Genomic DNA, 17316 nt, shown 5'->3' on the forward strand with positions numbered 1-17316 from the left:
TTGTGTTCTCTCTTGCTATGTCTCTGTCAAAGGTCCAACTTGCTTCCAAAGGACCCCCATTATTAGATTTGTTGTTTTGAGGAATAGTGGGGGACCGGGGGAAAGACTGGCAACTGAAGCCTAAGTGATGGTATTATACTGCAGTTTTCCATTTTTTTTGTTCCAGTTATGATTTGTCTTTAGAGGACCTGAGCTGATTTAAAATCTTTCTCTGAAAGGAAGTTGTCAGAGCCCTGGAGACCAGTGATGGCAGGTGCTAGCGGACACCTGTGGCAGGCGAGGAGGGGCGCTAAGCAAAGGGTGGTAGCAGGGAACACTGCGAGGTTTCCCTGACCAAAGCAAATGGCAGGAGTCCTGCTGAAGGTACCTGACAGGGTGGCTGGGGAGAGAATCACTTTGACTTTTTGAAGCCATCTGATTGCTATCTGATTTTTCTTTTTTTTTTTTTTTTCCTTTTAGAGAGAGTGAGCATGAGTTGGGGGGTTGCAGAAGAAGCAGACTCCCCGCTGAGCAGGGAGCCCAATGTGGGACTCCATTCCAGGACTCTGGCATCATGACCTGAGCCAAAGGCAGACACTGAACTGGCTGGGCCCCCTAGGTGGCCCCTCTGATGTACAGTTTCAGGCACAAAAAGGGACTGAGCCAGTGGGACTTGTTTTTCTGAAATCCAGGCTCCTTGTGACCCAGGACCTTATAAGCAGGGGACTTCAGTCCAGGAAGAATTGCTTTCACCACTGCCTCACCCTCACTTTTCTCCCTGCACATGCAGAGCATTCTGAGGTCAGGAAGGAAGTGGGAGTAACGATGGCCAGTAGTAATAACAAGCTCTCAAGTTCCGAGCCCTCTCCACTGGCTGTTTTATCTCAGCCTCACACCGTCCCAGAGACAGGTGCTGCTGTTAGCTCTCCCTTTTCACAGATGAGGAGTCCGAGTCACAGAAGGACGAACCCCCAGCTTACTCAACTGCTCTCAGACAGCAGAGCCATCTGCAGCCCACGGTGTTGCTCCAGAGTGTGACCGTTCTGCTGCAGGGTGAAGGCCCTCCGGCTTGGACGGGCCCAGTTGTTCAGAAAAGGCTAATTTTTGGCACTCCCTTTCTAAACAAGGAGGCTTCACGATGCTTGAAAGCTGATGAAAGCTGCCTTCCTTTCTGGAACATTGGATAGAGTTTGACAAGTCTCTGATTTCCAAGGTCACTGCTTCCCCTCCCTGCAAGCCAGCACTGACTGGCTCCTTGCCAGTCTTCAGGCCCCTCATCCATCTACCATTGCCCTCAAAAATAACTGCTTAATGGCCCTCCAGTAACTGCAGCCAACTCCTTAAGGGCTCTTGAGAGGAGATCATGTGGGAAAGCTAACAGAACTCATCCAACTTTTAAAAGTGAGCTTTGATCAGCTCTTTCCTTGCCTCCACCTTCCCAGATGTTCTAAATTGGTTGGGTCTGCTTCACCGCTCACAGAACTCTCTCCACCAAGAGCACACGGAGAGCAAATACGTCCTGGATACAAAGTGCAGAAGTTGGGAGGGAAGAGAAGGGATGTTTGAAGCCTGAAGGTTCAGACCCAGTTCTGAGACAAGAATTTCTTTCCTGCATCCAGCTCATAACTATCACATCACCTGGTTGCCATGGAAACATCACTCTCTGTTGGATGGCAAGCAGCACTTTTTTGACAGGAAGCATCAGAGGCTACCATGGTAACACCAAAAAGAGTAAAGCTGCCTTCTCTCCTGGAGGGGTGAGGAAGGAATGGAGGATGCCAGGGAACACAGGCCAGAAAGGAAGGGTGTCGGAAAGCTTAGCTCTGACTTGAACAGAGAGGGAATTAACTCAACAGACACCTAATATGTGCAAAGCAAAGCAATAATGAAGAAGACATGTCTGTGGCTGGCCTCATCGGGCTATAATCATCTTTTAGTAAGAATTTACACAGAACTGTACACAAAGGCAGAATGAGACTTGCAACAAGACAACCAAACCTGAAAAGGGAAATCAGCTAGCAAAGCTTCAGAGTCTTACAGGACAGGATTTTGACAAGCAGAAGAGGGGCAGAGAGGAGAAGATGAACAAACATGGAAGTGGAAAAGTGCAGGACGTACTGCGAACTCAGGGTACAGAGGTAGAAAAAGCAACTCCCAGGCCTTGGCTCCCAGAGGGGCAAGCTGAGATTAGGATCTAGGAATCCGAAGCTAGACTGCCTGGATTGGAATCCCAAACTTGCTGTGTAATCGCCCACGATTACAGGTTACTTACCCTCTTTGGGTATCCGTTTCCTTGTTCACAAAGCAAAGATGGTGAAAGTCTATCTCAGAGGGTTGTTGTGAGGATTAAGAACTCAGTACACACCAAGTGACTAGAACAATGCCTAACCCGAGACAGCCCTGTGCCGGTGTCGACAATTACCGTTGTACCACCTCCCACTTTTCGGAGCCAGCACAGCCTCTCCTCGCTGTCCAACCATTACTTCCTGACTCTCACCACACTCCTTCCGAAAAGAGAAAGGAGAGGCTGTGGATGACCATCTCCTTCAAGTTGTAAACTCAGTTCCCTTCCTCCTAAGCACCAGGACTAAAGATTCAAATGGCAAACCCCTGCTTCCTCTGGTCACTCACATCTGGGGGCTGTTGGGAGCCTAAGAAGGAAGTAGGCAGAAACCCAATTCCAAGAAAATGTAAGCTTAAAGAACAAGGAGGAAATACCACTGCCTTAGAGAAGACAGAAGTATAGGCTAGAAGTCAGAAGTCAGGTGAACGTCATTTTAGAACAAAGGACAGCTGGGCAATTCTATGCTAGAAGAGGATCTGGGCCAGTCTCTCCTCTACCCACACCTGAGCCACTATGCCCAGGCAACAGAGCCTCAGGAAGGTTTCTTTTACCTTAGGAGGCTGTTTGCTGCCCCCTCCTCTCACCCCCAATGCAGAGATGAGTAACTGGAAGGCACTGAGTCACATGTAGTGACTCTGGCTGTCACCCACTAGATGCTGTCACCTTATATGGGTTAAGACCAGAGTAGTTGTCCTAGATGTTTCCTCACTTCCACCATTCTCTCTCCCCCAGCAAGAGGCTGTATGAGGAACAAAGGACTGGTGGGAGAACTAAGCTGAAAGGAAGCAAAGTGAAGGCAGGCCAAAGTAGGCAGGCATGGGAACGAAAGGAAACCAAGCAGAGACAGGCACCCATCTGATGAAGGCAGGGAGGCAGGCAAGGCCTGCGGTTATTTATACTTTGGAGGAGTTCAAGACCGCCATGAGGAAGCCTGGTCCTGAGCCTCAGGATAACTAACAAAAATGGTCCACGCTGTTTTTCAGGATGCATTAGCAGCCAAATCAATAACTATAGGGGGACTGGGCCCTAGCCAGCTACTACCTAAAATCAGCCTTCCCCCAGGCCGAGAGAGCAAACCAGGACAGGGAAAGGGTGGGGGTGGTGGCAAAGGCAATAGGAGCAGCAAGGCTGAGGCTGCAGCAGCCAGGGCAGGGGGGATATGGTGGGGGGATCAAGAGCTAGTTCTGGGTCCCAGTGGCCTTTTCTGCCACAAGCAGGCGCCAAGTACCTAATATTTCAGTGTGAAAAGCAACCTCAGAAGCTAGTATCACTAATAAACCTTTGCTCTGCTTAGAAGTCTGAGAGCTGACAAATTAAAACCCAACAGCAATTATCCATATTTTTAGCATTACAATAAAGTCTTAACATTCTGTTGCCATAGAGACTGGTAGAGAATGGAGGAGTCCCACAGAGCTCTGCCCCTGAACCTCAGACCTTCTTCTCTAGGCTGGTCCCTACCTAGCGAGCCGAGTTATGGCAGGCCCCTTGTCATAAGCCTTACAAAGCAGGTGGAGGAAGATGTGCGCCTCCCCTTCCTCAGGGCAATTCCTGGAATACTCAGCATTCTGGAATTCACTGGTCCCAAGCCTGTGTCGTGCCAAGCAGAGTCCTATATGGAAAACAACAGTTGAGGGGACTGACTGAGGAATAGCCGACTTCAAGCCTGGGGAGCCCCAATGTATGATACCCCAACCGTTCTGGATACTGGACTGGGAGTTCTGTTACAAAGAGAGCCACAGGTGGACACAGAGGCTAATGGTAAGATTGGTGAACCTAGGAAGCTTCTCTGGTACTTAAACTCAAGATCGCATACACCTCTAACCAAAGGTGCAAAATGTGCTACCATCACACTGCCATCTGGTGGAAAGACAAGATCTGTCCTTGGGCACAGAGACAGCCTGTTCATGTGTCCAATGACAAGGTAGGTTTGGAAATACTTAGGATGGGTGGGTGGGGAGGGGAAAAAAAAAAAAGGAAACAGTTAAGATGAAGACATATGGAGGAGACCCACGGGGTGGAGAGTATAATGCAGATAGATGGGGAATTCCATCCAGGTGTGTGCCTTCCATCCATTTTAATTTCTGAGCAAGGTTAGATAAAACAAAATTAAAATAAAGGGAAAAAACACAAAAGCTTTACAAATGTTTTCTATCCCTAGAACCATTCATGGTTTTGGCTCATGAGAAGTTATTAGCATCAAACACACCAACTGACTGAGACCACACACGTATGGGCAGCAGCCACAACAGTGGAACCTGCCTTTTATACAAAGTTTATATGCATATATGCACATGTATGTGTACGTATGCACATGTATGTACACATGCATATACATATATTTTTATGTACACAGACACAAGGGTATAAAATCCAGTGAAAAGGGCTCACATGTACCCGGGTAGGGGACAGGAGCAGCTTTAACAGCTGGGGTTGAGCCCACAGTAGAGGCACATGGGAAATGGTAGAGTAGCAGCCTCCTCTCCATCCTCCCATCCTGGGCCACAGGAAGGACCTGGGAGGAAGGACAACTATACAAAGGAAGATAGAAGATACTGGAAAGGTATCCCACCTTTCACTAAACTCCTGAAAGCCCCGCCCCTAAGACATCCAAAATGCCTGGCAGGACAGATCATTCCCACACCTCCCAGCAAGATGCTGAGCCCACAGGAGCAGTTCTGGCCCCAAGTGAGGCCTAAGGCAGGCTTCACAACATGCATGTCCTTGCCGTCTTCTGGGACCTGTGCAGCAGCAAGCCAGCACCTTCAAGGTTCACCCTGCCCCCCCAGACTCCAAAGTCCTCTTGGACCAGAGGTCTTAAGGGTTTTCCTCAACAGACTGTAGGGTAAAGGTATAGGAAAAGGAGAGAGGTTCGCTCCTTCAGTTAATGCCCTATGGCCTTCCCAACAGGGGAGGAACCGAGGAATCACTAAGAGGTGGTTGGAAAGAGCAATGAAGGTCATTCTAGAAGACGACATACATGGAGAAACAGGTGTTCAACGCAGGTGCAGATTCTGTCCTCTTTGACTAGTGGCTTTGCTCAGCAGAGTCCATTTCCAATGGGGCTCTGGCCAGGAGCTCTTCTTGAGTTCAAGGGTGGCCCCAATTCCCGCACAGTCAACATCCACACGCTCAGAATGGCTTGGTCCACAAAATGGAGAAGGGGCCATGGAAGGGTAGATGTGGAGAAGGGAGTGGCAGGACCCAGAGGCACAGGGAGGCAGTGTACTGCGCCACTGATTTACCTATGGCAAGGAAAAGAGGTCAGGGAAAGCTAAAGGAAAAAAAACAACCAAAGACAAAACTGAACCAGACCCTGAGACTCACATGGTCTGAGGGGTAAAGAGGCTGGAAAGCTGGAAGCACTGGGAGGCAATTGCCTGGGAGGCGAGGTTCAAGGCCGGACTCAGAGCTACAACAGAGAGAGGCACGAGTTAGTGAGCACAGAGCATTTCTTCTTTCCAGGCCCTAACCCCTCCTCCCTTTCCCAAGTCCAAGTCTACCGGTCAGAGCCGCAGGGTTCAGGGCCCCCAAGGGCACTGTCCCATTCAGCTGCAAGGCAGCAGCAGCCTGGGCAGCGGCGGCGGCAGCTGCAGCTGAGGTAGGCAGCTGGATTCCAGAGCCTAAAAGGGAAAGAGAAGTTGGCATTAAGTCCCAACCCCTGATCTAAAATCCCACCCCCCGTTCTTCACTCTGCAGAGAAACACTCTCCACCTTCTGCCAATTTGGCCATGAGCTGCAAACGTCCACCTGCTGATCCCAGATCCAGCTCCTGGTCCCCATCCGGAAAAGTGATGTCTGTGCCACCATCAAGACGCTCGGTCACATGGCCAACTCTCATAGGTCGACCAGCAAGCTCAAAGCCATTCAGCTGTTCCAGGGCCCGCCGGGCACACTCAGAGTCTGAGAACTACAAGAAACCCCAGGCCGTATCAGTCACCTCCTGGGCGTGGACATGCTCTCCAAGCCCCACTACCACCGCCTAGTCAAGCTATCCCAGGAAAACTGCATGCTCATTGTGGCACAAATTCTTCTGTCCCAGGGAATGTGACCAAAGATCCCCAGCCCCCAAAATGATCATGTGAAAAGGACCTTTTCCAACTGACTCAATGGCAATCACTTCAATCTTCCAGCTCTACTAACCTAATAATGCAAAAAGTCTATTATCTATAGGGTGGCCTACCCTTACAGGCTGCGGCACAAACGAGCACAGCAACGGAAGTAAGACAGCCTGAGAGTCCAGCTTCCTTTATTTCAGCCTTTAGGGCTCGTCAGTTGCAATTCTCAATCAAGAAGTAGGAATCTGGAACTCCAAAGCCCCACCGTAGGAGGCAGTGCACCTTGGCACGGAGAGCAAGACGGCACCCCAGCCCTACTCGCCTCCACCAGTGCTGCTGATCATAGGGCTCTACTGCCCAGCAGCACCAGAGCAGCCTGCTATGGGGAAGATCCCAGTCTGCTGCTGACGTGTCAAGGATATTGACCAAAAACGTGGCAGCACAAGGGCAAAAAGGACTCAAAAGCTTTTCTGCATCTGAGTCACCCAGGAGTTAGAAGAGGTACTTGCCACTGTGAGCACCGGAGCTGGCTTTGTTTCCTCTGGTAGCACCTGCCCTAGGGCCTGGCACGCAGTACTGACAGTTCCTAGGCAGGTGGTGTAGGTGGCTTGCCTTCACCGGATACTTCTGAGGTGAGCAATGCCCCTGGTGGAACACAACCTACCTCTCCTCAGCCCTGCAGGCAACTGTGGGGGGGTGTATGCTGTCTGGACTGAACCTAGAAAATACCGGCTTCCATGAGACTCGGGGACTGGCAGCCAGTCCCCAACCTAAAGTCACACAGGGCTGGAAGAACCAGTTATGGGAACTGGAAGCAACTGTGTTGGGAGTGTCAGGAAAAGGTAAGATGTGGCCTCGCTCTTCTCCCTACAGCGGTCCCTGAATATAAAGATATTTCTGAATGGAAAAACTGCTTTTAATGGGGGTAGGACCAGGGCGGGAAAAAAAAAAATTCCCTATTCCTGCTCCTATCATGAAAACATACCAATTTCATGAAGCATATCTATAGAAGCCCACACCTAACCTCCCTCAGGCCCCCAGCCCTGCAGCTGCAGCCTGAAGTCACTTCTATTACCCAAAGAGCAAGACGCGGCACGAGAGAGGCTGGTTGAACGCCTGGACACGCCCACACCAGGGCCACTGACAGTGTGCAGGAGCAAAGCCAAGATCTCAAGCAATGCACTCATCTCAAGGGGCAGAAGGCTAGTCCAGGCTTCAGGCACCGGGGCTTATGGGTCATTTAGACAGTTCCTAAAGGAGGAGGACGAAGCTAAGCTGCAAATCAGACAAGTGGACAAACCACAATGAAATTCCGAAGTTAAAGACCAGAAACTCACCGTAATGAAACCATAACCTTTAGAACGGCCTGTATCTGAATCCTTCATCAAGACAATATTATCAATCTGTAAGAGAAGGACAAATTATTAGCAGTTTTGGGGGTACCTGCACCTGTGATCCTTCCTGCCTGTTCTAACTACCTCTAACTTTGGAGCCAACTAGTTCTAACTCTCCAAATCACTTTAAAAAGAGATAAAGGCCGCCTCTTTCCATAACACCTCTCCCTGCTCATCTTACTGAATCTGGACCCCGTTATCTGAGCTCCCAGTGCTGGACTCACGTGTGCACCGAGCACTCTGACTGCACAGACGGAGCCTCACTTCGCTGGCACGGACCATCCGCACGTTCTGGCGGGTGCGGTGGGCCAATCGTGGTCAGACAGAACAAAGAGGCAGGCTCACCCTCCCCGCTTTTCCCAATTCCCTTCAGAGGTTTCCATCACTTTCTACTCACTTTGCCAAACGGCTCAAAGATGCCCCGAAGCATGTCCTCCGTGATGTTGAAATGCAGGGAGCCCACATAGAGGCGCATTGGCCCACTGCTGCCCTTCTGCAGGTTGTTGGCCATGGCTGCCAGTCGGTTTTTCTCAGCCTAGGCGAGAAGGAACCAATAGCTCGCATCCCAAACCTCCTCCCTCCAAACCCATTTTCTCCTGTCAGCTTCGCAGCTCGCTCACCTGTGAAGCCTGGACAATGATGGGCACTCCAAGCAGCCGCTGCCCGGTCAGCCCAATGGCCAGCGGCACAGACTGGATTTCACAAAACTCCACATAGGCAATGCCCTTAGAACGACGGGAGTTCCGATCAGAGATTATTCGGACGTCACGAACCTATCCAGGGCAAGGAGAAAATCCTGAGTTGGGCATAAAAGAGGATGGACAGAAGATAGCTATACAGGGAAGACAGCTAAGGGTGGGGGAGAGTTACCTTGCCAACAGCAGAGAAAAAGTCCTCCAGGTCCCGAGGCCGAATGCGGGCAGCTAACTGCATACAGAAAACTGTGCGGGCATCACGCTCCTCGGGACTCAGATTATCAATGGGCTCCCTGAAGAGCGAGTGCAATTCGGTAAGACACCCGCTCTTAATACACGGTTACTGCTCTCCAGCTCCCCTCAAGTACCACGCATTCCTGGACTCCGGCTCAAGCGGCTTTCTAGTCAGACCTCACAGTCCCTGGAAGACCATTCACTATCAACTCACCTGACCGGGCTCTTTTCTCTGAAATGAGGACTCTTACTGTGTGTGTACCTGCGCCTGTGGAACAGACAACGACAAATGGAAAATCATATCATCCGGTTTCACCCACATCAGTCCAATGCCTGGACTTCCAGCACGAGAAAGCCAGATTCCAGCACCTCATCACATGGGAATTGTCAACACCACCCTTCCGGTCCCGGGGCCTCCTGCCCGCCACAGTGGGTTGCAAGCACCCGCAGGCAGGAACGACAGCACACGGGGCCTACCCAGACTCCAACACAAACACCATTGTATGAGCAAGAGGCAATACCCAGTGGCAAGTGGCGGGCTCCTGTAGCGCACGCGGTCCTCACGCCGCCGGTCGCGACTGCGGGACTCACTGCTGTGCCGCCGGTCCCAGCTCCGGCTGCGGTGGCGCCGCTGCCGGTCTCGACTTCGGCTCCGACTGCTCCTCCGCCTGTGCCGGTCCCGGTCCCGACTGCGACTACAGGGGGAAGGCACAACTGAGTTTGCTAAAGGGCACCCTGGCCTCTTCTGGCCTCTCAGGATAGCTCTCCCTGCTATCTTCCCATTTGGAAGACTTCTCAAAATGCAAAAGCCCCCAGAACGACTGACCTGCGCTTTCTATCCCTGCTTTTACTATGGCTCCGACTCCTCTTCTTCCTATAAAGGAGAGGATAAATTCTCATTATCAAAAAGGTTTTCTCCTCTCCCCCAAGGAAAAGGAGTGACAGAACGGCCAGGGTAGAACAGCAATAAAAGACCAAAGAGCCCCAGGTGACCTGGCAGGCGTTCACAGCAACACCAACTTGCACACAGCCCTGAATGCTGTCAGGCATCTGAAGTGGCCATTTCCCCCCAAAGCGCAGCAAAAGCTGCTGTTTCCAAATCAGGGGTCCCCTGGCTGTTTTCTTCAACTGAAACAAAAAGATGCTAGAACAGAACCACAAGCCTATGTTGGAATGTGAAGAGGAGAAGATCATTAAACCAAGTCACTGTGACTCCCAGGACCCAACGGAGCCATCTCTAAAAATCCACCTCCCCGTTCTGGCTGTTTCTCCGATGACGGACGCAGTTGCTTCCTCACACCACACTTACTTGCTCGCCTCCCCACCGGTGCTGCTCCCACTGGTGCCACTGGTGCCGGTACTGCTCACGCTGGTGGTGCTAGGGCCATCTTTTTTAACATCTTTCCTTTGCTGTTCTTCCTGAGGAGTTTGCCAGGAAAAATGTCACCAGATACAAGGTGGTAGACACACACATTCCATTGGGCAAGAGAAGAACAAAAGTGGACAGAGAAGAAAGCTTATGAAATCAAAGCTCACAATTATCTGGCCAGTTTGTGAGCACCCAGATCTCCTGACAAAGGGAGTAAGAGAAGAAAGAAGGAAACCACCCAAAAAGAGATCAGAGTGACAGATTACGATGTCAAAACTTTAGCTACCTGACATTTGTTGCACCGACAATCTATTTCCCAAAAGAGTGAGAAATTATTTACGTCTGAGATACACTGACTTTCTACTCTGTCATTGAGAGCTAAGAGCAAAGCACTTATTCCCAGCACGTTCTACCCCAACCTCCTCCCACCCCTCACCCCAGCTTTGGGACCCTCTCTGCCAGCATGCCTTTAAGTACAGAAGCTGGAGAGTGGCGCTTACTAAAAAACTATGACTTTTATGACTAGCCACAATACATAATAAACATGCCGGGAAAGAGGATTTACAAAGTGTTGAAACTTATGATCTATAACCGCTTCTTCTTACCAACCCAATTCCAGGAGTCAGATGGGGAATATTACCTCCTCTTTTTTATACGGCGCCTCCAGCATGGCCTCAATCACTATATCAAAGTCATCGGATGCCATAGTAGCAGATCTGAGGAGAGGACATGGATACATAAGAACCTCATGTTTTTCTACCCCTGCTGGCACCCCACATTCCCTTCCTCCTCCAAGACACAGACTTCAGAATATATACTTCTGTTTCTTGAATTCCAAAGGGATCTTCCTGGCTGTGGCTTACTCTAGGTTTATTTATTTATTTATTTATTTATTTATTTATTTTTAAAGATTTTATTTATTTATTTGACAGGCAGAGATCATAAGCAGGCAGAGAGGCAGGCAAAGAGAGAGAGAGGTGGAAACAGGCTCCCTGCCGAGCAGAGAGCCCGATGCGATGCGGGGCTTGATCCCAGGACCCTGGGATCATGACCCGAGCCGAAAACAGAGGCTTTTAACCCACTGAGCCACCCAGGTTTACTTTTTGCACATTTTGAATCTGAACTAGTTTTGTTCTGTAGCTTTTAAAAAGTCAAGTGTTTAGAAAGAAAATAAATATCTAGATAGAAACAAAATATAGGGGCACCTGGGTGGCTCAGTGGGTTAAGCCTCTGCCTTCAGCTTAGTCATGATCTCAGGGTCCTGGGATCGAGCCCCACATTGGGCTCTCTGCTCAGCAGGGAGCCTGCTTCCCCCTCTCTCTCTGCCTGCCTCCCTGCCTACTTGTGATCTCTCTGCCGAATAAATAAAATCTTTTAAAAAACTTAAAAAAAGGGGCGCCTGGGTGGCTCAGTGGGTTAGAGCCTCTGCCTTCAGCTCAGGACATGATCCCAGGGTCCTGGGATCGAGCCCCGCATTGGGCTCTCCGCTCAACAGGGAGCCTGCTTCCTCCTCTCTCTCTTCCTGCCTCTCTGACTACTTGTGTTCTCTCTGTCTCTGTCAAATAAATAAATAAAATCTTTAAAAAAAAAAAAACTTAAAAAAAAAAGAAACAAAATATAATACAACCCTGTCCTGTGAAGAGAAAGTGTTGGCATTCAAAATTATTATTCACTTGACAATGGACTAGGCCTCCATTCTATAGTTCAAAATTCTGTGTTAATAACCAGTTTAAACTTAAATCATAGAAATAAGCATGTATTTCCAAGAAAAAGAAAAAGATGTAAGACTAAAAATCAGGAATGAGACAAAATAACACCAGAAAGCAGATCGGGCCTAAGCTCTTCTCCACATCCTCCACATAAACATCAAAATTAGAGGACTCAGCACTAAGCATTTCCCATATAATACCAACTAGAATTCAGATAACTCAGAAAGATAATGATTAAGACCACCTTCAACAGTTTCACCCTGAAGCCTGTCTAGGCAGGAAGGGTAATACTTCCTGCCTCCTCCAAGCTTTCACACCTAGCAATCATCTTTCCCAAGTCTGGACCACCAAAGGCCGGTCCAAAAAAAAAAAAAAGATGATGATATCAAGGATGCCTGGGTGGCTCAGTCGGTTAAGCATCTGCCTTCAGCTCAGGTTATGATCCCAGGGTCGTGGGATTGAGCCCCTGCTTGTCTCATTGTTCAGCAGGAAGCCTGCTTCTCCTTCCCCCTCTGCCTGCTGCTCCCCCTGCTTGTGCATGCACTCAAGCTCTGTCAAATACATAAATACGATCTTAAAAAAAAAATTAGAAAAAAGAAAAAGAAAATATCAAAAAAGATCAATAGGATAAATAATTTTAAAAATATTGGTCTGGAATTATCAATATACAAAACATGCACGAATCTCAAAATAATTATGCTGAGTGAAAGAAAAAAGACAAAAATACACACATACTGTGTGCTTCCATTTAAAGGAAAAAAATCTAGGAAATGTAAACTAACCTGTACTGGCAGAAAGCAGATCAGTGGTTGCCTAGGGATAGGAGGAGGTGGAGAGGGGCTAGGAAGAAAGGATTACAAAAGAGCAGAAGAAACTTTTGACGGTGATGGTTTCATGGGTGTTTAAACATCAAAACCCATCAAACTGTGTACCTTAATGTGTACAGCTTTACTTTACGTCAACTATACCTCAATAAAGCTGACTAAAAACCAAAAACCAGAAAAACTCCAACTAATCTGAAAAACTTCTGTGGAAGGAGGTTAATCATAATCAGAGTTTCCATATCTATAAGAGCTTTGTCTTTTTTTTTTTTAATTTTTTTAAGATTTTGTTTATTTATTTGACAGAGATCACAAGTAGGCAGAGAGGCAGGCAGAGAGAGAAGGGGAAGCAGACTCCCCGCCAAGCAGAGAGCCCGATGTGGGGCTCGATCCCAGGACCCTGAGATCATGACCTGAGCTGAAGGCAGAGGCTTTAACCCACTGAGCCACTCAGGCGCCCCATCTTTTTTTTTTTTTTTTAAGACTTTGTTTATTGGGGCACCTGGGTGGCTCAGTCATTGAGCGTCTGTCTTTGGCTAGGGTCATGATCACAGGGACCTGGGATCTCCACGTCAGTCAGGCTCCCTGCTCTCCGGGAAGCCTGCTTCTCCCTATCCCACTCCCCCTGCTTGTGTTCCCTCACTTGCTGTGTCTCTCTGTCAAATAAATGAGCGGAAGCCAGACACTCAACGACTGAGCCACCCAGGCGCCTGAGCTTTTTCCTCTTCAAAGCAGCTAATGCATCATCCAATGATGCTGTCCTTGCTGCCCTCAGATTTGGTGATTTAAGAGTAAAGCAGGAGCATAAAAGTAATAACTAATACAAAATAAGTAATATAAAAATATGACTAATCACTCCTACAGTACCTAATATTCCTAGGCACTGTACTAAGCCTGTTACAGAGACAAGATTCTTGGAAAGAGCCAAACAAAAATTACCTGGAATCAAATTTAAGCCTTAAAATGGAAATCAAATAAAAAATAGCTGTGTCTAAGAACCAGTGACCTTGGGGCGCCTGGCTGCCTCAGTTGGTGGGGCCTGCAACTCTTGATCTCAGGGTTGTGCCTTCCAACCCCATGTTGAGTGTACAAGTTACTTAAAAATAAAATCTTAAAATAAAAAAACAGTAAACTCAATCTCTTATTATAATAACATTGTACACTTTTAACAAATATTTTTTTAGGGGCGCCTGCGTGGCTTAGTCGTTGGGTGTCTGCCTTCGGCTCAGGTCCTGATTCTGGAGTCCTGGGATCGAGCCCGGCATCCGGCTCCCTGCCTGGCGGGAAGCCTGCTTCTCCCTCTCCCACTTCCCCTGCTTGTGTTTCCTCTCTCTCGCTGTTGTCTCTCTGTCAAATAAATGAATAAAATCTTTAAAAAATAAAAATAAAAATAAAGATCCTATATATTTCAAAAAAATATTTTTTTTAAATAAAGTTTTATTTATTTATTTGACAAACAGCGAAAGAGGGAACACAAGCAGGGGGATGGGGAGAAATAGGCCTCCCACTGAGCAGGGAGCCTGATGTGAGGCTTGATCCCAGAACCCTGGGATCACGATCTGAGCCAAACAAAGGCAGATGCTCAACAACTGAGCCACCCAGGAGCCCCAGTGACACAGTACATTCATTTAACAATCAAAGGTAATATATGCTATAAGCGGCTATCAGGTCCAATGCACAATGAAAAAACTGAGGTTTTGTCAACTGCCCAGAATCACAAAACTTAAATGGAGGAGCTGACTCTTGATTAAGGTCTCCTGACCCAAAGTCTAATGTCTTATCCATTCTATCTCTCTCCCGTACTTTATAACTCTCTCTCTTGTACTTTATACCTCAGCCTTAAAAGAAATTTTAAAAAGAAGAGCACACAGCGTGATCTAGTTTTTTTTTTTTTAAGATTTTGTTTTTAAGTAATCTCTGCCTCCACTGTGGTACTCGAATTTAACCCGAGATCAAACGTCTCATGCTCTACCCACTGAGCCAGCTACACACCCCAAGATGTTTTTTTATTTTCATTTTTCAAAGATTTTTATTTATTTGACAGAGAAAGAGTGAGAGCACAAGCAGGGAGACAGAGGGAGAGGGAGAAGCAGGCTCCCCACTTGCAGAACTCGATCCCAAGACCCCAGGACCATGACGTGAGCTGAAGGCAGCTGCTTAACTGACTGAGGCTTAAGCCGACTCAGGTGCTCCCCAAGATGTCTCCTTTAAAATACGAGCTCATGGGGCGCCTGGGTGGCTCAGTGGGTTAAAGCCTCTGCCTTCGGCTCAGATCATGATCCCAGGGTCCTGGGATCGAGCCCCACATCGGGCTCTCTGCTCCGCGGGGAGCCTGCTTCCTCCTCTCTCTGCCTGCCTCTCTGCCTACTTGTGCTCTCTGTCTGTCAAATAAATAAAATCTTTAAAAAAATAAAAAATAAAAAAATAAAATACGAGCTCATCTAAGGAATTACTATTCTGAAAGGTTTATCAAAAGCATTAGTGCCATTAGTCACACCTTACAGTGTGGCTTCTAGATAGGAAGCAAAATATACTTCAAACTTCAAAATATCAGGAACCGAGCTCATTGTAACACATACTATTTGACCGACTGTGGAAAACTGCTTCTTAAAAATAAAACGTTCCAATCTATCATTTCTGTTCTTTCCAGTCATTTTTCCCTGCCAAGTCTATACAAGTTTTCTAAATGTCATACAGCTCCTCTTTATTCTTTTAAATCTGCTTTTTCCTCCCCAATGAAATGCTTCTGATTTCAACAACTGCTCTTTGTTGACTGCTAGTACAGAGTAGGAGTAATTCAACACATGCACAAAAACTTTCACGCAAGTTGACAAATGAGCCACCACCTATGAAGTAAAGTTTTCACCCAAGTACTCAGAAATGAATGAAATCTATTTAAGCACAGACATACAGAACATAAGCATATTTTGAAACTTGAAACCTCAATCTGTTTGGCGTATCTTTTCAGGTGTCCTAGAAGCAGTAAAGTCTCACACACTGCATTTTCAGGTTGGTAGTTTTCAAACTCTTCCCATGTCCTACGTTAAGGGTCAAAATCCATCAACCCCATCCACTAAAAAACCACAGAGCCTTCTTCCATCCCTGCTCCAAAAACTGCATTAGGAGTGCATGCAAGTGTCTGGACTTTGTCACAGCACAATCAAGAACTCCCAACAAGCGCTTAGGCCTCACGGCTGAAGGGACAAAGGAGAGTCAAGAACCGCTGTAGGCTCAGTTCAGGCAAAATTCACCATATGCGGAGACCCATGTGGTGATGGGTCCAGTCACAGAGCTGGGCACAAACACCTTCAAACTGAAGGCAATTTAATCAAGAACAGGAACAATGAGAAAGGTAAAATACATTCCCACGCTGTGCAATAAGCCAAGGCTACATTTTAAAAAAATGGTCCTGTAAGTAACCGATTCGCATCGTCCCTGCGAGGGCCAGCGTCCCAATGCTAAAACCTCATTATGTGGCCTCACTATACTCCTGTACCGCCACGGAACGTGTGGTCAAAAAAAAAAAAAAAAGGAACCAGGGAAAACCCCAGAGGCCAACACAATGAACAGGAGTCTTCCAGAGCCTAACAACTGAGAAATAAGTCTCAGTTCCCTAACCTCTCTCGGAGTGCTGGCACTAAATGCTGAAGTCCCATCCTGTGAGCCCTCTCAAAACGGGCTGAGTCGATGCTCCCCCCATCCCCACCCCAGTACAGGCGACCCTAAACGTCAGGGCTGCGGGGACCTGGAAAGAGATCGGTCACTAGAATCCCTGAGACAGCATCTTCGTCTTTAAGAGAGAGAGCAACGAGAGTGCCGATCCCTAAAGTCATGCCATCGGTCTACATTAAGGGAGAGTACACTTCCGGACCAAAGTAAACAACAATATAGTCTTAAAAGTTTGCCTGTTTCTGCTCTTGACGCCATTTTCTGCCTCTGACGTCAGGGGGAGGCGCCGTGCGGCAACGTCACGCATAGGTGACGTCGCGGGGGGACCGGGTTTCGGGGATTCTCACCAGTTCCGGGTCCCCACGGGGGGGGGGTCCCGGTTTCCGCCGTTCCTTTGGGTGTGTTGGGGGCGCGAAGCACGGCTGTTCTCCAGATTTTCAGCAGTAAAAAAGGCACTGCCGTCAGAGCCACTCGTCTTCCCGCAAAATGGCGGCAGCTCTGCCGTCTTCCAGAACTTTCCCCAATCTGCGCAGGCGCCGAAACATTCAGGTGGTGGAACTAATCTCACTGGTTTCGCGGCAACAGTCCGAAGTACAGATTTTCATTGGCCGAAACCCTAGCATGGGTGGAGCCACACTCAGATGTTTCTTAGCAACCACCAAGTTCCCACGGATTGGCTAACCTCTCCGGGAGTGGAACGACCTAAGGCAGCCGCCCATCGCTCTCTCTCATTGGTTAGATGACACGCGGAAGGCGGAGAACGCGGGCAAAGAACCAGCGAGGACTCTTCAGCCCCACTCCCCGCTCCTGGTGTCTAGGCCACTGCCGTGGGCGGAGCCAACGAGGAGGTACAATTGACTTCTTTGCTACAGTTTACTGATTTCCTAAGAGTCACGGGTCCTGCTTAGCAGCGACAGCTTCGGGATGAGCAGCTTCATTTGTCTCATGTCAGGAAGGAGGGTGGACCAGACATCCCCATTCTGAGCGGGCTGTCCACACAACCCTATCTCCTCCTGCCCTCTGTGGTTGGGCTCCAGGAAACACAAG

At 48.4% G+C, this 17316-nt stretch overlaps 1 protein-coding gene across 3 annotated transcripts; it reads right to left on the minus strand.

Moving 5' to 3' along the window:
• Nucleotides 1-457: 457 nt before the first annotated feature.
• RBM23 (RNA binding motif protein 23) lies at nt 458-16849 on the minus strand (the record flags this gene model as incomplete). 3 transcript variants are annotated; one of them, XR_013967113.1, is made up of 15 exons in its annotated part: nt 16617-16849; nt 10711-10786; nt 10011-10120; nt 9528-9575; nt 9223-9396; nt 8916-8969; nt 8643-8760; nt 8393-8545; nt 8170-8307; nt 7716-7781; nt 6035-6230; nt 5824-5943; nt 5648-5732; nt 5301-5565; nt 458-3932 (listed from the first exon to the last, which is right to left on the minus strand). XR_013967113.1 is itself a non-coding variant. In XM_080808337.1 (14 exons), exons 2-14 carry the CDS (start codon nt 10774-10776, stop codon nt 5562-5564), a joined length of 1332 nt encoding a protein of 443 aa, XP_080664463.1. In that variant the 5' UTR covers nt 10777-10786; nt 16617-16849. The 3 variants fall into 3 exon arrangements, 2 of the variants coding, with proteins under 2 accessions (XP_080664463.1, XP_080664464.1); XM_080808337.1 differs by lacking the exon at nt 458-3932 and having other exon boundaries at nt 4307-5565; XM_080808338.1 differs by lacking the exons at nt 458-3932; nt 5301-5565 and having other exon boundaries at nt 5644-5732.
• Between the last annotated feature and the right edge of the window lie 467 nt (nt 16850-17316).

The sequence above is a fragment of the Martes martes genome (assembly GCF_963455335.1).
Source record: "Martes martes genome assembly, chromosome: 7".
Taxonomy (NCBI): domain Eukaryota; kingdom Metazoa; phylum Chordata; class Mammalia; order Carnivora; family Mustelidae; genus Martes; species Martes martes.